Source organism: Equus caballus, chromosome 15 (assembly GCF_041296265.1).
Source record: "Equus caballus isolate H_3958 breed thoroughbred chromosome 15, TB-T2T, whole genome shotgun sequence".
NCBI classification, from domain to species: Eukaryota; Metazoa; Chordata; class Mammalia; order Perissodactyla; family Equidae; genus Equus; species Equus caballus.
The window spans coordinates 68098421-68121729 of NC_091698.1; the positions used below are offsets into that span (position 1 = coordinate 68098421).

General features: G+C 46.2%; 1 protein-coding gene and 1 long non-coding RNA gene across 2 annotated transcripts; both read left to right on the forward strand.

Annotated features, from left to right (window-relative positions):
* The first annotated feature begins 8202 nt into the window (after window positions 1–8202).
* On the forward strand, window positions 8203–14519 carry ATP6V1E2 (ATPase H+ transporting V1 subunit E2). Its single transcript, XM_005600004.4, has 3 exons — window positions 8203–8352; window positions 9829–10011; window positions 13553–14519. The coding sequence occupies exon 3, from the start codon at window positions 13656–13658 to the stop codon at window positions 14334–14336; it is 681 nt and encodes a 226-aa protein (XP_005600061.1). The 5' UTR covers window positions 8203–8352; window positions 9829–10011; window positions 13553–13655; the 3' UTR covers window positions 14337–14519.
* Window positions 14520–21393: 6874 nt separating this feature from the next.
* LOC138917869 (uncharacterized) lies at window positions 21394–22721 on the forward strand. Its single transcript, XR_011426459.1, has 3 exons — window positions 21394–21457; window positions 21736–21899; window positions 22498–22721. It is a non-coding gene; the product is annotated as an uncharacterized lncRNA (long non-coding RNA).
* The last annotated feature ends 588 nt before the right edge of the window (window positions 22722–23309 follow it).

Below are 23309 nucleotides of genomic sequence, written 5' to 3' on the forward strand. Positions count from 1 at the left end.
CAAGTTTGGGGCTGTCGTTTGAGATCACTCCGGGAGCAGTGCAGAAGATGGATTTGGAGGGGATGACAGTGAAGGCAGAGAGAGTGAAGAGGCAGGAGGTCATGAAGGTCTGAAGCAAGCGTGATGGTGAACACAAAGAGGAGGCTGGGTGTTAGGGATGTTTCGATGACAGACTCCACAGGACTTGGTCGCACAGCCTGGGGAAGATCTGCGGTGACCCTGAGGATTCTACGTTATGATTCACAGACCTTCTCCCTCTTTTTTCCCTCTTAATCTCTTCTATTTTTATCCTCCCTACTTTTTCTTTGGACTTCTTCCTCACTTTTTAAATCTTTCCCATCTCCTGTTGGTTCCTAACCATGCAACCAACTGTCTAAATCAAGCTGAGAGTAGAACTCCAGAAGGACAGTACGGTTCTAAAATCTATTTATTTTTATGTCATTTTGTTTGTGTCTTCCCACATCTACCCTAGAAATGTAGAAATGGATTCCAATAGATCACTTGTTGTCATGGCTAGGAGGCTTTGGGTTGCAAGTAATAGAAAAGTCAACCCGAACTGTCTTCAGCAGCAAAGGAAGTATATGGGCTTCTTTAATGGAAACATCCAGAAGTAGATCAAGCTTCAGGCATGGCTTGATCAAAACTCTGGCTGTATTTTTTCTGCACTTCTCTTGGTTTTTCTCTTCTCTCTGGGTCAACTTCTTACTTAGGTTGCCTTCTCTCCTGAAAGAAAATGGTTTTACCAGGTCTAGGCATCACCACCCATACACCACACTGCCCAAGAGGAGAGGGAGTTTCTCTTGACCCACTCATTGAACAAAAATCTTGGACTTCCTCTGATCAGATCAATTTTGTTTATCCCTGAACCAATCATGGTGGCCAGCAGAATGCCAAATGATTGTGGCCTTAGGCCTGGGCTATTCCCCGTCTCTGAAACCATCACTGTGACTAGGAGTTGGGACTATCCAGATTGGGCCAATCAGGGCACACTCCAAGACCAGAATTTTACTCCTACTCAGATTCTATGGTTCCTACACAGTGGCTGATAGGTCTCGGGGGAGTGTACGCTGGGGAGGCAACCAGCAATATCCATTACATTTAGGTTGTTGCTCACCAGTCAAAGTTCCTAGGCCGCCCCACTTCAGGAGAGAAGCAAATTTCAAGGGAAGAGGGAGGTGAGAAGGATCCAGGTCAAATCCATGATTTGTTCCAAGTTTCCGTCAGTTGGTTTGTCAATACATGAATCCACGCTCACTCTGAATCCCTAATTCCTGGCCTGTAGTAGGCACCCTTCTCCCCCACCTAACCACGTGCTTAGAATTACAGGTAAGGAGGTAAAATGGTTATCATCCTTTCACCTGGTCCGCCCTGCTCTTCTGTTTTGCTTCTTTCCTCCACACATGCAGGACCTTCAGACCACAGCCTCTTCACTCCCCAGAGCTCTCCTCCTTCCCAGACTCCACCTGGCCCACCCTCATAGCATCATGCCATATGCCATACTGATTCCTCTTTCCCTTCCCACCAGTGAAACCTTCCCTCTGCATCCTTTTCTCCTAAGGCTCCGATGTAATGTACATTGCACAATTTTTTTTGGCTAAGGTATTAACGGCTTAAAAACTGCAGCAATTTCTTAAAGGTCAATGATCCTTAATGATCAGAATGATAAATAAATCCAATAAGATTGATTCACTTGGTTTTCATTTCTGGTTATGGTTCTAGAATGCATCTAAATCCCTTTTTCCAGTTCATTACATTCCAGAAAGTCAGAAGTATGCCCGAGCCTTTGAGAATTTTGGCTCAAGCACCTTTAATAATGTTTTCCCATCTACATTTCTAACTGTTTTCAACTGCCACCTGAGGTCAGGAGATCAATCATCATACTGAAGGCATTGCCACCCATTGCTGAACTATAGAAAAAGACACTTCCTTAGAGGTTGCTGGTATGAAATACTCATGTGATCTGGGAGTGGCTCCCTCCCATAAGCTCTGAAGAAGGCTGGATCATAGATCCCTCTTCCAGAAATGAAATTAGTGATTTTACTCCGAGCTTCAGTACTAAGAGTGCCAGAAAACCATCCAAGATTCACTCATGGTTGTTCCTGCATAGTGGATGTTTTGGCCACTGAGCATCACAACCACGTTTTGAATTTGAGGAATCTTCCACTTTGTGAGTCTTGCTGGGAAGAAAAGGTCATCCCTTACAGAAGCTGAAAATTGCAGACTTAACATAATGGCAGGGAAGAGGGGAATGGAAAATAGAAAAAAGAACCAAATTAAACTTCTAGAGTTGAAGAATACGATGCCTGAAATGAGAAACTCCCTGGCTGGGCTTAACAGCAGATTGGACATTGTAGAAGAAAATGTCTGAGACATTGAAGATATAGCAACAAAAACTGCTCAAACTAAAGCACAGAGAGAAAAAGACTAATGAAATAACACAAAAGAAGAAACACAGTAAGTGTATCCTAAACTGTGCCTTCCTGAGACCCTCAGTTAAAGGTGGGAACTTTCAGCAGATGCCATAGGGCTAAACTTCACAAGCCCATTGCAATAATGTGGCCAAACAGATTGTAAAAATACTGAAATAATTTCATATTGGCTGGTAAATGCTCCCTGCCCTGAACCTCCCTGGGTGACCCCGTCATCCCAGGCCTTTCCTTGGCTCCATCTGACCTCCTATTCAAGATCTAAAGGGTTGATGCCTGGCAGAGCTAGGGGCCTTCAGGACCCTGTTCCAACTGAGGCAGGACTGCTCTGATTGGTTAGCCATTCATTATGCTGAGTGTCATCCCTGATTGGGGGTTGTGTTAGGATCTTGGGACCCTGCCTGCACCTTCAAGTCACCTCTCTGAGTAGAACAGATTCAACCAGAGGAGCCTTGGCAAATTCATTTAATAACTTACATTTTTAAAGTTTTTATTGAGCTCTGTGTTCCAGGAATGTAGGCAGGACAGGAGGAGGTGTCCCTCTGAGGCAGCACATTCCTCTCTCTTTCCACGGATAGAGGGTTGCAAATCCCTAAATTTGTGACAGCCTGTAGGGGAAATAATTTCCTCACCACTCATCCACTCATGCATAGGTCCAACAAATTATTATTATTAAGCAACTGCTTTGTACTGGACTCTGTGGGAAGTGTTAAGATGAGTGCACAGGGAGAGTCAGAAATAGTACTTTCCCCAATGAGGTCATCATGGAAGTCCCTAGCATGATGAGGGACAGAGTTGGATTGATACATTCTCTTCCTTGCAAACAGAACCTTCCCCGTGTCAGGGATTGAGCTATGTCTCTCAGCAGAAGTGAGGTCAGCCAGGACCTATCACAGTGAGAGTTAAGTCAATATTAAAGCAGCATTTGGCATCTGAATGCATCCCCTGAGCTGAGAACTGTGTGTTCCCGAGCAAGCAGAGCATCTGTGCTCTCTTGGGGCTGTCCCTGCCCACGGCTCACAGGCTGGAGGCTTGGCCGGCCAGCTCTTTCTGAAGAGCTTGTGTCCTGGGGCTCCTCACTGACCTCATACCCACCCTCAGTCCCGCTGGAGGCTTCCTGGGGTTCTGACCTCTATCCTGGGTCTGTCTCCACATGGGCAGCTCCAGAAGTGTGGTTCTAGGAAGGGCAGGATGAGAGGCAGTGTGTTTTGTGCACGACAACGTCTGACATTCACCTAGCACTTTACAAAGCTTGTTCACTCTTTGGCTTTCAAAGCTCCACTGAGAGGGCTGCGGAACTCCTCATTAACATCCCTGTTTTACAGATGAGGCTTTGTGTCTTTATCCTGATGGAATTCAGGCAGATTTTGAGCCTTATGCAGATTGCCCAGCCTGTGATTGACATCAGGACTGAAACCTGAACCTCTGATGCCAAGTGCAACGCTTTTCTCAGCACACCAAGCTGCTGCCCAAGGAGACATCCGAGGCCAAGAGAGAGACTTCCTATTTCAGGGACAGCCTGGTTCCTACCCTCAGGGGCCCCCTGGCATGAAGGGGGAAAAGTGAGTCCTGCCTCGGCGGAATACTTACCTTCCCATGACATCCCGTTACAACCCAGCACATGGGGCACAGTCAATGAATATTAGCCATATAAACTGCTTATACATCATGTAGCCAGAATCTCAGACCACTCCCATCCACCCCCATCCCTACCTTAGAAGAGGTCTATTTTTCAGGTGAATACTTTGATAAGTGGATTGAGTGAGATCTTCCAAGGGTCTGCTTGAGTAACAATAGTTGTTTGCTTACTTGCTTTCTGAGGAAGGTGGATTCAGTTAATTTGCGGGCAGTGCTTCTCAGATGTTTCTCACCGCAAATCACAGTTACAAACACATTTTTCCTTGTGAATCAGAATGTATGCATATGTACGTACATACATGTTATATGTATTATACATATATATACATGTGTACATGTATATATAACAAAGAAGAGTTTGACAACACAATACTCAACCTTACTACCCATAATGAACTCTGCATTTTCTATTCCATTTGGTTTCATGACTCACTCTTTGAAAAACCCCACTGTAGGATTCTGTTTGCTGGGTGGCTACCTGGCTTGCAGTTGGAGGTGAGTGCTCAGGACCACAGAGGGATAAAGAACACCTACAATTCAACAACAATAAAGAAGGAACAACCTGATTAAAACAGGAGCAAAGGACCTGAATAGGCATTTCTCTAAAGAAGATATGCAAATGGCCAATAGGCACATGAAAAAGATGCTTAACATCACTAATTGTAAGGGAAATGCAAATCAAAACCACAATGAGATCCCACTTCATGCCCATTAGGATGGCTATTATCAGAAAAACCCAGAAAATAACAAGAATTGATGATGATGTGGAGAAATTGGAGCTGTTGTACACTGCTAGTGAAATTGCAAAATGGTGTAGGCGCTGTGGAAAATGGTATGGCAGTTCCTCAAAAATTTATTGCCATATGATCTAGCAATTCCACTTCTAGGTATACACCCACAAGAAATGAAAGCAGGTACTCCAACAGATATTTGTACCCCTGCTTTCATAGCAGCATTATTTGCAATAGCCAAAGATGGAAACAACCCAAATGTCCATCAATAAATGAACAAAATATGATATATACATTCAACAAAATGTTATTCAGCCTTATAAAGGAAGGAAATTCTGACACATGCTACAACATGGATGAATCTTTTTTTTTTTTTTGGTGCTTTTTCTCCCCAAATCCTCCCAGTACATAGTTGTATATTTTAGGTGTGGGTCCTTCTAGTTGTGGCATGTGGAATGCCGCCTCAGCGTGGCCTGATGAGTGGTGCCATGTCCGCGCCCAGGATCCAAACTAGCGAAACCCTGGGCCGCCAAAGCTGAGTGAACTTAACCACTTGGCCACGGGGCTGGCCCCTGGATGAATCTTGAAGACATCATGCTAAGTGAAATCAGCCAGTCACAAAGGACAAATATTGAATGAGTCCACTTCTCTGAGATTCTTAGAATAGTCCAACTCATAGAGACACAAAGTAGAACAGTGGTTGCCAGGGGCTGGGGGGAGGGGGAATGGGGAGTTAGTGTTTAATGGGTACAGATTTCAGTTGGGGAAGATGAAAAAGTTCTAGAGATGGATGTTGGTGATGGTTGCACAACAGTGTAAATGTACTTAATGCCACTGAACATTACTTAGTGGTTAAAATTTATGTTATGTATATTTTACCACAATAAAACTAGCAAAGAAAAATAATAGATGGATTTTACTTTTAAAATGGGTTTTCCAGCTTCTCTAAAATATGGAATTTTATGACCCCAAGTCCACATTTCCTATGGCGGCAGAGGCCTGGGCCTTGGACAAGGACAGAGCCAAAGGGCTTTTCTTTTTGGGGAAACCACCACTGAAAATCTTTTAGCATGCAACTTTGAAGGAAATTGCTCTTGAGAAGAACCTGATCGCTTTCAAGTGACTTTCCTGCAGATGTTTGAGAAGAATTTAAGATGTGAATTCTTAATGTAAATTATTTGGGGAGAAACGTTTCTTACTCTGCCTGGTTCTCTCTTTTACATGACCTGCCTGGCCCCTGTAGCATTCACTTTCTCCTGCTCTGTCCCAAGCCTGCTTTGCCACTCGGGGTGGAGTTCTTGGAATAAAACTGTATGTGGCCCCTTACTCATCAGCACTGAAACAGAGAGAAAGCTTTATGAGCACTTCTGATTTTCTCTTTGGGTGTCTCCTTTCACTTCCAGACCAAATGAACCCTCTGGCTCTTGCTTCTCTCTCACTAGCTTGCTCTGCAGGGAGCAGGGTGCGTAGTGTGCCTGCTTTGCCACATCCTCTCCGTGGGCTGAGCTGCTGGGCCTTGTGATCGGAGCTGCAGCAGGTGCTGCCAGGGTCAGACCCTGAGTCATCAAACCTGCTGCCTCTTGTGCCACATCTCCTTCCATCCCAAAGCCTCCGTTCTTCTGTTCTTGTCCAGGCCCTCAGCCATGCACAGTCTCGACCTGGCATTTGGCTTATAGCCAGACTCTCTTGCCTCTGCCATCACCAGGGTAATCTTCCTAATCCCAGGTTTGGCCAAGTTACAACCCTGCTCAGACGCCTTTGATGGGTGTCCTTTGCCTGTTGCCCCAATCTCAGTCTGACATTTTCAACCTTCCCCAGTTCAACTCCAACCATCTTTCTAGACAGTGCTCATGCCCACTGCCACTGCAGGCCTGTCTGCTGCTGCCAGCCCAGTCACCTCCCTGCACCCAGACCTCCTGCACATGCCCACCACTATGCCTTGCCCACAGCATTCCCCCATCTGGACTGTTTCACTTCCTGTCTGCTTATCGAAATGGTCCACCCTTCAGTGCCCATCTTTCCTCCTCCCTCCCAGAGTGACCCCTTGCCCACAGGACACTTCTCCAGTGAAGCCTGCAGCCGCTCAGCTGGTGGCCTTTCCTGGTTCTTACCCCATCCCATTTGGGGTTCCAGGTACCTTTCCACATTTCTGAACCAAGGTCCTCTCTGGAAACACTAAGGCGTTGCTTAGCGAGTCTGGTGTCCATAAAGACGTGATCGATTCTTGTCTGTTTGGATAAATTCTCCTTAATGAATACTACCAACTTGCTACCTTTTCCAAGTGACCTGTCTCCAAGTGAAGACAGCTGTTGTCACTGATGGTATGTCTCAAACGCCCCACTACACGGTTTACCTGTCTGCAGGACAATACATTATAAGAGTTCACGACAAGTCTGGAAGGGGCTGAGGGATTGGATCCCTTCATTTACGTAGCTTCCTTGAAACTGCTGCTTCCTAACACACCACACTCGAGTGTGATTACCTGCTCACCGGTTCCTCTCCCCCATTGCATCGCGGGTTTGGGCGGCGGGGCTGGTGTCTGCCTCATTCCTGCTCTATCTCCAGTGCATATACAGTGCCTGGCACATGGTAGGTGTTCAACAAATACTTGTTGAAAGATGAAAAAGGGGATGCCCCCTTCCCGCATTTCAGTATTTGAAATCCCCCAAAGGAGTCATTATTATTCTAAATTTCCTCACCCACTTCCTGGGCCCTGCCAGTTCCCCCATGCTCCAAGCTCTGGAAAACCCCTTCCCTTCCTCGTTCTGCAATCTGTAAGAGTCTGGAGGCCCAGGTTTGGGGTTGCTTCTCTTTTAGCTACCAGTAGGGAGCCCACACCCAGACACGTCTGCCCTCAGACTTGCTCACAAATCCTAGCTGGAGTGAAAAACAGTTGCTTCAGGGTCTGGTCCAGGCTCCAGTCTGACAGACACATTTTGCCCATCAAGCACTCCTGCACCACCCCACGCCCCTTGCCCCCACCGTGGCACTGTGGATCCTGCACTTCCCTGGGGTTCACACAGGCTCACAGAGGCGAGGGCCCCAGAAGAGAGATGTTGAAGCTCACACTTCGTCTAAGGACCCCTCCCATGCCGACAAATACAAAGTCATCAGTGTTGAAACATCTGTGTCCCCAAGGTCATCAGGAGGGGCTTCTGGGGTGCTGGTAATGTTCTCTGCTTGACTTGGGTGGTGGTTACACGTTATTTGCCTCATAATAATTCATTAAGCCACACATTTCCATTCTATACACTTTTCTGAGTTGTATTTCACAATAAAAAAGACAAGAAAAGAGAGCCCTCTCCCCCTCCCCCAAGCCCTTAATCCAGTCAGTCCGTGTTTAACCAATGTCTGTCTGCGTCCAGCCTCTGCTAGAGAGGGAGATTCTTGTCCTCAAGGAATTTCCTGGAGAAAGCAAAGTAACTGGAGCAACAAAAGACACCGACTCCAGCTCTAAATTATATCTGGAAAATAGGCCACGCTGTCATGATTTTGAAGAGGAGTCCAGAGGTCAAGGAGGTGGTAGGACTCAAACGGAGCCTGAAAATATGGGCAGGGTAAGTGCGGAGAAGCAGAGGAGGGCATTTTAGCCGAGAGAACAGTATGAGCAGAAACTGTTAGGTGGGCTGAGCCTGATGTGTTTTGGGGGCAATGAAGAGACCCTGGCACTGCATAGTTTATGGCAGTAAGACTGGCTTGGAAAACCCCAGATGCTGCCCCCAGCCCCAAACGTGGGCAAGGTGGACGCCACTTATAGCACAAGCCTGCCTCATCGGAATGGAGGGGTCTGCACCCTTGTGCAAGAGCAGATGTGTGCGTTTCACATTTCTAGGTTGATTTTGTTGTTTTGCTCAAGCCACAGGCCCATGTGGGCTCATAATCCCCATTCCAGACAGACTGGAAGTTACATCTGCGAGACACATTACACAGGCACCCGCATTCCTGCAGAGACACTTGCTCAATCCCTGACTTCTAACCCTGCCCCGCCCTGCAGCTGCCTTCCAGTCCCTGCACCGAGAAGCTGTTTAGGCGTGGGTGCGCATGGAGGGGGCACGAGAACCCAGGACTGGAGATTCAGGGACAGTGAAGTGTGACCGGCTGTGAGATGACTCCACCCCTCTTCCTCAAGGGCCTTAGAATTTGAGGATGTCACCCACGGTCACAAAGGATGTGGCTGGCCATCCGAGACTGTGTAAAGGTGCCCTGAAGGGCCAGGAGGTGCCGCAATTCCAGGCAGGTCACTAAGTTTAACACAAGGAGGCAAGATTGGGATGCATTTCCACTTACTTTAGGGAGCGGAAATCAAATCAGTTCTAAATACTCTGTACACACAGAGAGTGACTATGATGAGGAATGAGGCCTATAGCAGGAGAGAGCTGCTAATAATCATAACAGTAGTAGTAATGATGATAGTGATAAGTACGAAGCATGAAGATGAGCTGTGTGCCTAGCTTATGCTAAACATTTACTACTTTCACTTAATCCTCACAATAATCCTATAACGTGGATGCTATTATTATTTCCATTATACAGTGAAGAAACTGAGGCCTCGAGGGGCGAGCTGCTTTCCCAAAGTCATACAAATGATAAAAGCAGAAGTAGGATCTGAATTCCAGCAGTCTGCCTCCAGAGCCCATAGCCCTGTCTGGGCCTGGAGAGGATGTCCTCCCTCACCGACCAGAGCACACCAGCCCCTGTGGTCATTGTGACCCTTTTCTTAAAGACCATCTGGCAAATTTTGCTTGCTCTGGTTTCTCATTAAACAATATTTGGGCTTGGCTTCTCATACGACTCACATACAGGGAAAGAAGGCCATGATCTGCCAAGCTGACAGCTGTATTTTTCATTCGTAAATTAATAAACTGGCTGCCTGGGTTCACACATGTATCCACTTCTGATGACTTGGTTAAGGTGCGCCCACCCTGGAGCTAAAGCCCACCATGTGCCAACTTAATTGAGATTCCGAGCATGCAAGGGTAGCCCCCGGCCACAGCCTGTGTGCCAAGGAAATCCCTCTTGGCCTCCTCCCACAGACTTGGCCAGCCTTCCCCAGTGACAGCCTGGCTCTTTGGATTCAAGCTGCCTGGTCAGACTGCAAGGGTCGTCTGCGGAGAGAAGGAAGCAGCAGTGCCAGGTTCCAGCGTGCGTTCCAAGTTCCACATTCCGTGTGCAGACACCCGGCGCCAGAGCAAAGGCCAGCCCTTGGCAGGGGACTGGTAAGAGTTCATCTGGTACATTTTTCCCTCTACACACAGAACCTGGGGCTTCCTGGATTTCCCAGTCTCTCTGCTTTCATTCACAGTGGCTCCTGAAGCTGGCGACCAGCTGGGTTACCTAGGGAACATTTTTTCCTTAATCATTTAATTGACTCGTCTTATTTAGGAGCAGAGAATGTTTTGCTCTATATACAAAAGTGCAGTTTTAAAAACATTACATCCTAAAATAATGGGGAATAGGTGGGCTAAATAATTTTCTTTTTAATTTCCAATGACAGTTTGTAAGGTTGAAGCCAAAGACTTGGTCTTTGTCACAAACACGGGGCTGTTTTTCCACCAAGCCTGGTGAGCGGTACATCTTTCTAGACAGCATTCTATCTTTTTTTTTTTTAATTATGGTAAAAAAAAATATAACATGAAATCTACCCTCTTAACAAATTTTTTGATTGTACAGGACAGTATTGTTAACTATATGCACATTGTTCCACCGCCGATTTCTAGAACTTTTTCATCTTGCATGACAGAAACTCTAAACCCATTGTATAGCAACTCCCCATTTCCCCCTTTCCTTAGCCCCTGGCAGCCACCATTCTACTTTCTGCTGCAATGAATTTTAGACAGCTCATTTAAGTGTAATCACGCAGTATTTGTCCTGTGACTGATTTTTTTCATTTAGCATACTGTCCTCTAGGTTCATCCATGATGAAGCATGGGACGGGATTTCCTTGTCATATTTAAGGCAGAATAATATTCCCTTGTATGTATATACAAAATTTTCTTTATCCACTCAACAATCAATGGACACGGGTTGTTTTTGCCTCTTGGCTATAGTGAATAATGATGCAGTGAACATGGGAGAGAAAATATCTCTTTGAGATCCTTTTTTCAATTCTTTTAGATAAATACCCAGAGGTGGGATTGCTGGGTAATGTGGTAGTTCTAGTTTTGATTTTTTGAAGAATCTCCATACTGTTTTCCGTAGCTGCTACACCATTCTACAGTCTCACAGTGTACAAGGTTCCAAGTTCTCCACATCCTCACTGACATTTGTTATTTTTTGCTTCTTTTTTTCTTTTTTTGGATAATGGCCATCCCAACAGGTGTAAGGTGATATCTCATTATGATTTTGATTTGCAGTTCCCTGCGGCTTAGTGATGTTGAGCATTTTTTCATCTGTATGTCTTTTCATTTGTATGCCATTTTTTCATTTGTATGTCTTCTTTAGAGAAACGTCTATTTAAATCCTTTGTTCATTTTTAATTGTTTTTTCTTTTTCTTTTCTTTTTCTTTTTTTTACTGTTGAGTTGTGGGAGTTCCTTACGTATTTTGGATATTAACCCCTTATCAGGTATATGATTTGCAAATATTCTCTCCCATTCCGTAGGCTGTCTTATCACTGTACTGATTGTTTCCTTTGCTGTGCAGATTTTGAGTTTGATATAGTCCCATTTGTCTATTTCGCTTGTGTTGCTTGTGCTTTTTCCTGCCGAGAAATCATTGCCAAGACCAATACCATGAAGCCTTTCTCCTACATGTTTTTCTAGGAGTTTTATAGTTTTAGGTCTTAAGTTTAAGTCTAATCCATTTTGAGTTGATTTCTGTGTATGGTCTAAGATAAGGGTCCAATTTCATCCTTTTGCATGTGGATATTCAGTTTTCCCAACACCATTTGTTGAAGAGACTATCTTTTCCCCATTGTGTAGTGTTGGCACCCTTGTTGAAGATCATGTTATTGTGTATGTGTGGATTTATTTCTAGGCTCTCTATTCTGTTCCATTAGTCTATATGCCTCTCCTTATGCCAGTACCATACTGTTTTGATTACTGTAGCTTTGTAATATGTTTTGAAGCCAGGAGTATGAGGCCTCTAGCTTTCTTCTCTTTCAAGATTGTTTTGGCTATTCCAGCCCTTTTGTGGTTCCCTATGAATTTTTGCATTTTTTTTTCTATTTCTTAAAAAAATACCTTTGGGACTTTTATAGGGAGAGCGTTGAATTTTAGATCTTTAGGATCTTTGTCTTCCAATTCATGATCATGGGATATTTTCCCATTTATTTGTGTCTTTAATTTCTTTCAGCAGTGCTTTATAGTTTTTAATATACAAGTATTTAGCTTCCTTGGTCAAGTTTATTCCTAGTATTTTGTTCTTTCTGATGATATTGTAAATGGGATTGTTTTCTTAATTTGCTTTTCCTATTGTTCATTGTTAGTGTATAGAAGAGCAACTGATTTTTAGATACTTGATTTTGTATCCTGCAACTTTGCTGAATTCGTTTATCTAAGTTTTTTGTGGAATTGTTAGGGTTTTCTAGATATAAAATTATGTCATCTTGGAATAAAGATAATTTTACTTCTTTCTTTCCAATTTGATTGCCTTTTCTTTCTTCCTTTTTTTTTTTACTAATTGCCATAGCTAGGACTTCCAATATTATGTTGACTAAAAGTGGCAGGAGTGGGCGTCCTTGCCTTGTTCCTGATCTTAGAGGAAAAGCTTTCAGTTTTTCACTGCTGAGTATGATGTCAGCTGTGGGCTTTTCATATATGGCCTCTCTCTTCACCTTTTGGGACTCCCATAATGCAGATGTTGATCCACTTGATGGTATCCCATATGTCCCTTAGGTTTTCTTCACTCTTTTTCTTATTTGCTTTTCTGACTGGATAATTTCAAATGACCTGTCACTGAGTTTGCTGATTCTTTTTTCTCCATAATCACATCTGCTTTGGAACCCCCTCTAGAGAATTTTTCATTTCAGTGATTATATTCTTTAGCTCCAAAATTTCTGTTTGCTTCTTTTTAATATTTCATATCTCTTTGTTGCTAGTCTTATTTTGTTCATGTATTATTTTCTTGAGCTTGTGAGGCATTGCAGGGAGCCCTTTTAAGATATGGATTCCAAGACCATACTGGCAGAGATTCTAACTCAATAGTCTGGAGTGGGGCCTGGGAAGTTATATTTCTGAAAGTTTCCCCAGATGGTTCAGATATGCATCTAGGTTTGGAAACCACTTCCAGTGAAGAGACTACCTTCAACCCCTCCTACCTCCCAGTTCTTTCCAAGATGCCACTATCTGCCTACCAGTATTCTGCCTGTTTGTATCACCTGAGGTCTCTTGAAATCTCTCTGCCTCCAGGTAGTCTTCCTGGATTGAATCCTGTCTGATCACGAGTTTCTTATGACTCTCCCCAGCCCTCTTCAACCCAAAATGTGCCTCCGTTTTTCATTTCTTTATTAATTTGGCATTTCCATTTCATCAGCTTGCTATCTGAGTATTAAGCCATCACCAACTAGAAAACTTCTTGACTAGGTCTGTCCTAATTGTCTCAATATTATTTGGTGACAAAAAGGTGATGAGTGTAGTAGAGGTGGAACTCCAGGAACCTGGGCTCAAGTCTCTGTTCTTCCAGGGTATGACCTTGGACAGGTTGCTTTCCCGCTCTGGGCCTCCGTTTCTTCATCTGTGAAATGAACAGTGGATAGATGGTCTCCATGAGCCTTCCCTTTGGCTCTGACTCTCTCTTTCCTCCCCTTATCACTCCACAGCTAAGGAAGTGGAGCTCTGGAGACACTCCTGAAACTCTGCCCTAAATCAAGGGAACCAGAGGGTCCACCAGTTCTCGCTCCAACTCCCTTTCCAGAAGCAGCCATGGCCCTGAGTGATGTCGATGTGCAGAAGCAGATTAAGCACATGATGGCTTTCATTGAGCAGGAAGCCAATGAGAAGGCAGAAGAAATAGATGCCAAGGCAGAGGAAGAGTTCAACATTGAGAAAGGACGCCTCGTGCAAACCCAACGACTGAAGATTATGGAGTATTATGAGAAGAAGGAGAAGCAGATAGAGCAGCAGAAGAAAATCCAGATGTCTACCATAAAGAATCAGGCAAGGCTGAAAGTCCTGAGGGCTCGAGATGACCTCATCTCAGAGTTGCTGAATGAGGCGAAGCTGAGACTCAGCAGGGTTGTAGCAGACCCAGAAATCTATCAGGGGCTGCTCGATCAGCTAGTGCTCCAGGGACTGCTCCGGCTGCTGGAGCCCGTGGTGATTGTACGCTGCAGGCCACAGGACCTCCTCCTGGTGGAGGCTGCGGTGCAAAAAGCCATCCCTGATTACATATCAGTCTCCCAAAAACGTGTGGAAGTCCGAGTTGATCAAGAGGTGCACCTGGCCATGATGGCAGCTGGAGGTGTGGAGGTCTACAGTGGCAATCAGAGAATAAAGGTTTCCAATACCCTGGAAAGTCGGCTGGACCTCTTAGCCCAGCAAAAGATGCCGGAAATACGAAAGGCCTTGTTTGGAGCCAACGCCAACAGGAAGTTTTTTATCTAACCCTCTGGGAAGTGCAGCTCTTGTTGAACTGCTTAAGCCATAAAAGCATAAGTTATTAGGGCAAAGGAAACTAGTAATGTTTCCTCCTCTTTGTTGCTCTGATATTAGTCTATCTACTTTCATTAAATACCCTTTGAACAGCTAAAGTCACTTTGGAATAAAGCCTAACTTAATGCTCAGAAATCCAATTCCAGTTCATCCATATATACCCCAGCTTCTGGTCAGCTTTGCAGCCTGGGAGGAAAGATGTCTGCTCTTTAACTCGTCCTCCGGGTGAGATGTGAATGGTATCCTTGGCCTCTGGGTCTGAGTGCTCAAATTTCTTTAATATGTATGTGAAGTATGTTTTCCTTCTTTTGTTTCAGCTTCCTGTTACTTATGTCATTTAATGAGGTTTAGAGATCTTCCTCATGTGTATAGGGCCAACTTCATGGGCATATGACTGGAGCAGTCACACAGGGCTTCACCTTCAGAGGAACCCGGTGCTTAGGATCTAATGCTCTGTAGCCACGGCCCCATAATTCTTAATTTCGTCTTTGGATGTATTTCGTAAGTGAAGCCCAATAGGACTTTGGAGCGTGCACCAGGAGCTTGAGCCTTGGCTCATGCATGGTACCAACTCCCAAAGCCTACCCACCTCCTTGCAGTGGGTTCCTGGTCACCCACTTCCCAGCTCCCTGGTGCCCAAAGACTCAGCCTTCCCCTCCCTCACCCTGTGAACATTGCTGCCCTCTGGCCCTGGGAAAGCCTGGTGTGCATGCAGGGAGAGGCAGGGTCGGGTGTGCCTGCTCTGCACTCTCAGGGCTGGGCATAATGGTGACCATCTCTGCCCCAGGCTGGCAGCTTCATGGCATATTCAGCAGATGACTCTCTCACCCACCAGGTATTGAGCACATCCCAGTGTGGAGGTTTAAAGACCCTGGGGATCACCTGTCTGCTGTGAGTTGGATCGTGCAGGCTACTAAAATGGGAGAGGCCTGGCTTGACTTCCTTGACCCCAGCCAGGGCTTAACACATTGATCTGGGGGCTGGTGGGAAGGAGGACCCAGCAGTTATCATGCTTGCTGGGACTGAGTCTCAGGGCGAGAACTTCAGGAACTCATGAGGGTCTGCACTTGTTCTGTAAAGTGTCCCGGTCCCTGACAGAGTTGTCCATCTGACAGCTCAGTGCCTGGGCGGACTTGGGTTCCTCACTTCCGGCCAGCTTGATACATTTTTCTAGGAAAAGCAAGAAATACAGATTGTGTAATTTCAGTGATTCTCCATATGGGCATTACACAATATAAAGATAAGTGATAAAATTCATGCTAATGACTTAAATTTTACTTAGACATTAAATAGGAAATAAACACCGTGACAAGTAAAAAGAGAGACTGTAGAAGAAAGGAAAAACCTTTATAGTTTAGTACCTTTAATTGTACTTTTTGAACAAAAGATGCCACATTTTCATTTTTCATTGGGCCCTGTAAATTACGTAGCCGGTTCTGCATATGTATGGTGATTTAAGGTCTAATCTATGCCTGAATGTCATTTATGTATTAAAATAAAAGGTTTTTGAAGAAAAGAAACCACAAGCAACTCTGCCAAAAGCAAAGGCCTGACCTGCGTGGTCCAGACTGTGTAAGGAACAGAAATCCTGTGAAGCTCAGCTACAAAGTAGAGGATAGGTTATTAGTAAACAGAGATGTCTCCCAGAAGCAGGGACAGGAATCTTTCATGCTCCCAGGAGAGGGCTGGACTTGGGGATCAGAAAGCCATCTGAAATCCTCTACCTGGCCACCTTATTTTCTTTCTTTAAGGAGTGACTTTCTCTACTGTCCAGTTTGAATGGTGGCATATGCATGCCCCGCAAAGTTTACACTCCAAAGTTTACGTGTTGCAGTTCCAGAAACAAACTTGCTTCTCTTCGAACCAATTCCACTTTCCTGAGAGGGAATCTATTTGGCCCAGCTCAGCTCAGATGTCCACCTATGGTCCAGTTGGCATCTGGGGCAGTTCTCAGAGAAACGAGGTTCTTTGTCAGCTAGACAGACTCCCCAACAGGGCGTCTTTTATGTGGGCCCTTTTGAGTTGCAAATTCAGTCATTCAGTGAACATTTTCTGAATGCCAGCAATGAGCTAGGCCCTGTGCTAGGTGCTGGGCTGCAAAGAATACAGCCGGGTCCTGTCCTTTCACTAGGCATAGACACATATGCAGATGACGATCATGGTAATGACACAACGTGGGTGTACAGCCTAGTGTTGTACACAGGGTACTGTGGAAATACAGTAACAGGAAGAGAAGGTCACAGTGGGCTTCTGGAATGTTGGAAGTTGAGCTGGGGAAAGCACTCCAGGCAAAGTGGAGGATGTATATGCAAAGGCCCTGAGGTGTGAAAAGCAAGTTGTGTTAGACTATGTGTAGTTCAGTGTGACAGAGTGTGAGGGTCGAGGGGGAAGTGACTACGGATCATGCTGGAAAGATGTACAGGGCCTGATTACGTGCTGTGTGCCCTGCTTAGGAGTTAGACTAGTTCTGGTGGGTGGGTGATGAGGAGTCATTGAAGGACTTTAAATAAAAATGAAACTATGAGAGCGGGGCTTTTATAGGATTATTCTAGTGTCAGTGTATGTGGAAGACACATTGAAGGGAGGGAGGGACTGGAGGCAGGAGCCCTGTCAAGGTTAGGGGTGGGGTGCTATTTATCAGCCTAAGTGAGACATGATAAATAATCTACCCTGCTCTTTTGTGAGGTAGGTCAAATTCACTGATACAGGGGCTGGAAGACATTAGAATCAGGGACCCATGTCCTAGCCACTCTCGCCTCCCCCCACCCCCAATAAATCCTTTCACTTGACCAGGGTTTGAGGCTTTCCGTAAGTTTCACATCATCTTACACTTTTTCTTGGGGTCTCCCTACCCTCAGAGCCTTCCCCTTCTCTCCAAGCCATGATTCCAGGCCCAGCAAAGCACCCCCTTCCCAGCTGACAGAGCCGCCAGCCACAGCCCCATCTGGGAACTTGGGCACCACTTCCTGCTGTAACCTGGGAGTGTATGAACCCCTTCGGCCACCCCAGCCCTGCCAGCTGAGCCAGCCTCAATCCATTACTGGGGCCCCGACATTAATTCATCTCCAAAAAAATGGACAGCCATGTGGGTGTTAGGAAAGGTTTTATGGGAAGTTGAGGACAGCTTGACATAGTGCCTGTGGGACAAAATTTCCCCTAAGTCCCATTTCAACATCTCTCTGTTTTCCCAGACTTTTCCTTCTTCCCAATCTTTTCCTCCTCGGCCTCTCAACCGGTGAGTTCCAGTCTCCTCCCTTATCATGTCCCCTCAGCAAAACAAAAACCGGTGGCTAACCAAGCCCTCCCTCCCACCGTCCCTGGCTGCAAGGACCACCGCTGCCAGTGAGGACTTCTCAGGCATTGCCTTTATTACTCTTAGCTGCTTTTTCTACTTGGCTCACACAGCTCCTTATGGGCAGGGCCTATGACTTTATTCTTCTCTGCATTCTCTGCTGCCTTGTTATTTTAGTGCTGACACTGGGTCTGCACGTAGTAGGTTCTGAACAAGCATTTATGGCTCTGCTTTCTGGAAGGGGGCCTCCAGGATCTCTCTCCTCTTCTGCCCACAGAATGTGCCATAGGAAAGGGCAGGTATGTGACACGGGAGTCAGGGGAAGGGTGCCTGCACCGGATTCCAGGGGTGGAGCTGGACAAGGAAATCCTTCTCTCTGCTCCTGGGGAAGGCTGTGGATGGCCGGAGCCTCTGCCTCTCTTCGGTCCAGGGCTTGGTCACCTCCTGAGCAAGCCAGGGGGTTTATTGCATCCCTTCCCACTTGGGGAAACAAGTGGGAGGCGCTTTGCTTTGGACCTGAATGCAAAGGCAGGGGCTGGCTCCTCCTTAGGGGTGAGGCAAACCTTAGCCCTCCAGTTTCTGTAGCACCAAGGCTAGCCTTGACCTGTGGGGCAGGGTGTTTGTCGCCATTCTGACAACTGCACTCCTGGAGGGGTCTTTGCTATAGAAATGCTTGCACTGGGCACTTTCTGTTAGTTGCCCGGTACAAACTTATATGCATTCTTTATTAGCGTTAACCGCCTTACCCTGGAGCAGGCGTGTTCCTCCATAAGCTCCTCAGTCCCCCGAGCCAAAAGGAGCAAACTGTTACAACCGCAGGCAGGCGCAACCCCTCCCCACCCCTCTCCTCATTAACACTTCCTCTCGAGGTGTGAGGGAAGCTGTTTGTGGCTGATGCAGACAGAGGCTGTGCTCAGGGCGAAGCTTCTTCAGTAGGCTCACTCCCTGCTGGGGGAGGGCTGGGGAATCTGAACACCCACACAGCCGCCTGCCCCTCACTGAGCTGCCGTCCCACGAATCCTATTGGCAGGGATAACTTGGTGGAGAGAGAATGTAGAGTTAGTTTTGATCCTGAACTGCCTGGAGAGCCAGAAATGGAGGGGATGATTTGAGCATGTGCTGGAAACTCATAGAAGGCAGGGAGAACAGAACAGCAGAAGAGAAAATGCTGCAGGGCTTCCTCTCTGGCCCTGGAGTCCCAGGACCCCCACAAGTGGGTCAGCAGATCTACTCTGGGTGAACCATAACCCCCCGCACCTCTGAGGAAGAAGAGCAGGCCCAGGGAAATTGCTCAAGTCTTCGCCCCTTCCTATGCTCTCCTCTGCATCCAACTCATTACCTCATCTCTGAAATCACGCTTATGACTGACAGTGCTGGGAAGGGATCCAGTCTCTCCTCCCACCCCCACCTTCCTAAACTTTGTTCTCAAGCATGATAAACCCTCACTCTCTCATAGTACCCCAAAGCTTTCTCGCACAATCTCACAGCTCACCCTGTGGTTTTTTCCTGCAAAACAGCACCCGTTTCACTAGGAGGCAGTCCACTCCACTTCTCTCTGCAGACTCAGCAAAAGGGATCCCTCGCTCGCAGAGACAGTCCTGGCAGACCCTGGCTCAGCTGGACCACACCCTCCCCCCTACCCTTGGAGTGACGGACTTGAGGACATTCTTTTGTCGCTGGGAGATGAGCCCCAAGGGGTGAGGTTTGATTCATTATGGCGGCTACCGAGCCTGAGTGGATTCATGTCCTGGAGGTTACAGAAAGTTTAGAACTGGAAGGGATCTTGAGGACCAAATGTTCATTTGAATCTGAAGCTCAGAGGAAGCGAGGAAGGAGTCCAGGGTCATAATCAGCTTATGAGACTCCTGTGACTACAAACAAAAAACCTGAAAAGACCAGGTTGTTGTCATTCATTTTATGAAAAACTTACTGTATAGAAGAACTCTAGAACTTTGGCTCCTAGCAGGACAAATGTGTTAGCCAATGTGTGACCTTGGCTGAATCCTTCATTTCTCTTTCCCAGGGCATTCTGGCCTCAGGGCTCAGTCACAACGAAGGCCCACAGAGAAGGGGTGCTGGTGGGTGACTGCAAGATCGATGTGACTTGAGGGCGACCAAGGAAAGACTGGGGCCCTGTGTGAGGTCAGGGCACTGGGGGTGCATTGGGGAGCAGAGTGGGTGGGAATGTGACCCATCATGCAGTACCCAGCCCAGAGCTGGCACAGAGCAGGTGCCAGTGAACCTCCCTGAAAACAGGACAAAAGGAGGAAGGATGGGAGGCAGAGAGGGAGGGACGAAGTGGAAGCAAGACGTGCTAGGGCTCAGTTGAAGGAAGTGGAACAATGGGGAGTGTTTGGAGTCTTGTGTTTCCTCACTTTGGAATTTGAGCCCTGGGTTTTCCCTCAGTTAAATCCCAGTCAGCAGACTTCTTATTCATTCATTTATCTCACAGATATTTATTGGATGGTTACCAAATGTCAGGCACTCTGCCAGGCACTGAATCCCCTGCAGTGAACAAGACAGTTCAGGCCCTGCTTTCACAAGGGGACATTCTAATGTGGATGGTGGGGCCACAAGTGGGAGGGATCAGGGCTTCGAGGGGACCACAAACAAGCAGACAACTGGTGACTTCGGGTTGATCTCAGCCCTATGGAGAAGTCAAGGTTTATGGGCAGCAGGGCTTCCTGTGACCCCTGCTCAAGTAGGCCAGTGCACCTGAAGGATGAGAAGGAGCCTGCCATCCCAACAGCAGAGGGGGAGGAGGGGCGTGGGCAGAAAGGAGGTGCCCGCTGAGCAGAGGTAACCACAGGTGTAAGGCACCAGGCAGAAACAGCTCTGCAGGTTTCGGAGCAGAGAGGAGGCCAATGGGCTTCACTAAGGAGCGAAGGGGAGGCAGAGGGGCAGGGCCAAGCCATACAGGGTCTTATGGTGGCGTTTAGGGAGTTTGGGTTTATTCTAAGTACAATGGGAAACTACTAAGGGCTTGCATGTGTGGAAGGGATGTGACCTCACTTCACTGTGTGCCATCTTCTCTGCTAGGTCCTTAATAAGGCACTTGCCCTCCCCCTTCTTTGCTGAAAGAAACCGCACTGACGCTACAGAAACAGGAAAACCAGGACCCAGTCATCAGCCAGCTCAGACCAATGGACAGGTCTCTTTATAGGCAACACTTTTTTTTTTTTTTCAGAAAAACCCCCTATAAATAGCATTCAGGGCCAATGACATCCTCTTTCCTTATCATTAACTTCACCTTTGTCTTCAGTAGCAGAAACAGCTAACATTCAGGAATTCCCTGGTTTCCACTCCAAAGTGGGAACAAACACTTAAATGCACCATTAAGAGAAATATCCTACCCAAGCAGTCCCACCTCCATTCTCCTTATTAGGGGCCCTCCCCATCCATTGGGATTGGTAAACTGAGGCTTAGCTCCCCCTCTTAACCTTTTGTGCCATTACCATACCTGTGGAATCTTTCGGCTCTCTGTTAACTCTTTATAGCATGCCCATCTTCCTGGACCACTTAAGCCCTGCCTCTTCCTGACTCCATCAGCTTCTGTAACCTTTCCCCACTGGGCTCTGGAATCCTTGGACTTGGACACACCCCTGGACCCTCAGCCCATTGGTTTGTTTCCCTGGAGAGGGAGCTGCCCCCTTGCCTGTGACATCACAGGTTTTTCCTACCTTGGGTCACGGAGGTCATTTGATTCCCAAGGTGAGTGAAATTGGGAATAGGGTACAAGTAAGCAGGGATGGCACTGGCCCCATAAGAACAGAAGGACCTGGTAAGCAAGGATGGCAGTGGTATATCTTGAATGCATCAAGGTAGCCTGGCTCTGTGGAATCATGGCCTGGCTTTTGACTCATTCTTTTGGGCTTCGAATTAGGTTAACCCCTATTCTCTCTGGCTGTTGTGTGACCCTGGCAAGTCACATCTCTGTCTGTTAAGTTAGGGACCAGGGCCTGATGACCAAATTCTCTGGGCTCCCCAGTCCCCCAGCTCCCCACTGCTGGCTTCACCCACTGTTGCTGACCCTTGACCTCTTCTGATCTCTCTTTCCAGGGCTTTTTCTCGGGTGCCTGCCTGGTTTGCAACCTGCCTTTGACACGTGTTGGCCTGCGGGGTCCCAGCCCCTCCTGTGAGGGGTGAGGGAAGGGTTGTACCCTAAGGATGTGGAGAAGGATAAGCTGCAAATCTACCGGCCTCTCTCTCTATCGAAGGGCAAGGCATGTTCCCAGGGATCCTGCTTCTGGTGACAATGGTGGCTGAGGGGAGGAAGGGGCTGTGGAGGGGCTGGATGGTGGTGGGTCTTAGGTGTTTGCTCTTTGAAAACAAAGCATAACTAGGGCATGCCTCCTGCCTCTAGGCTTTTCCCATTGGAGAGAATCCCCACTTGGATCTCAGAGTTTGGGGTCTTAATAACAGTAGTTTGTATTCTCCAGGCAGCGCCATGCAGCCCTTCACATGAGTGAATCAGTGTGGTATATAGGCCTGAGCCCTGGGCTGGGAGATTGCAGGCCTGGGTTCTAGTCTCACGGTTGCTAGTTTACTCCAACTAACCACCTTCTCTATGCCCTAACTTTCCTATTGGTAAAATGGGAGAGAAACACTTTGGAGTGTTTGGGCAATGAAATGAGATAAAAGAGAAAGGCAGAAGAGATTCCCATGTGTTCCACGCTAATTTTGGTAACTGAACTTTAACTCAGTAAAAATATTTTTATTATTACGTAAGAAATGGAAAAACATTATAGAAGTTCAAAAAAGTTTTTTAAAATCACACATAATTTTACCATCCTGATGCAGTTATTTTCTCTTTCCTTTCAGATTTCACAGTGATATCCTCAAATAATTTTGCATAATATGAGTACTATTTTGTACTTTAATTTTTCACATAAATGTGTCGCTTGGTATCTGTAACCTTCATTTTCAATGCCTGCAAATTATGGGATCTAACATGTTTTTATGCTTTATTTAACTATTCAAACAGTACTTGACATTTGAGCTACTTTCAAGTTTTCATTATAATAAATAATGTTACAATTAGCAAATTTTTTTTAGTGGAATCAATCTGTGTATAACGTTTTGTCCACTTGTTAAATGAATACACACATTGTAGAAAAATTTAAAGATCCAGAATAGTAAGTAGAATACAGAAAATTTAAATCACTAGTAATTGTACCACTGAGAGATACCATAGTGACAATGTGGGATCTGTCCTTCCATTCTTTTCCTATGCATATATGTAGGGGCACACGTGTGCATACACCTTACTGTCTGATGGGGCAGTGTTGCATCCTGATTTCTTACTAGCTACTATTGTGGCAGGCACTTAAGAACATGGGAGTTAAGAGGCTGGACCCTAGATTCAGATGCTGAGTTCAAATTCTGCTCTGCCAGTTCCTCAGTTAAGCCCTTTCGATAAACTCTATGCCTCAACTTTCACACTTTATTAGCTAGTCAATCTTTGGCAACTTCCTTCTCCAGGCTACAGCGCTGGGAAGAAGGATAATAACCGTAACTGTCTCTTAAAGTGTAAGAATCAATCCATATAAATCATTTAGTAGAGCATCTGACAGATAGTAAGTGCCCAGCAAATTCTCCCTATGGTCATATTTTCATGCATTTTCCATGTCATG

Bases quoted from the DNA above. Each gene is read 5' to 3' on its own strand.
- ATP6V1E2 (XM_005600004.4), top strand. From the start codon at position 13,656: ATGGCCCTGAGTGATGTCGATGTGCAGAAGCAGATTAAGCACATGATG.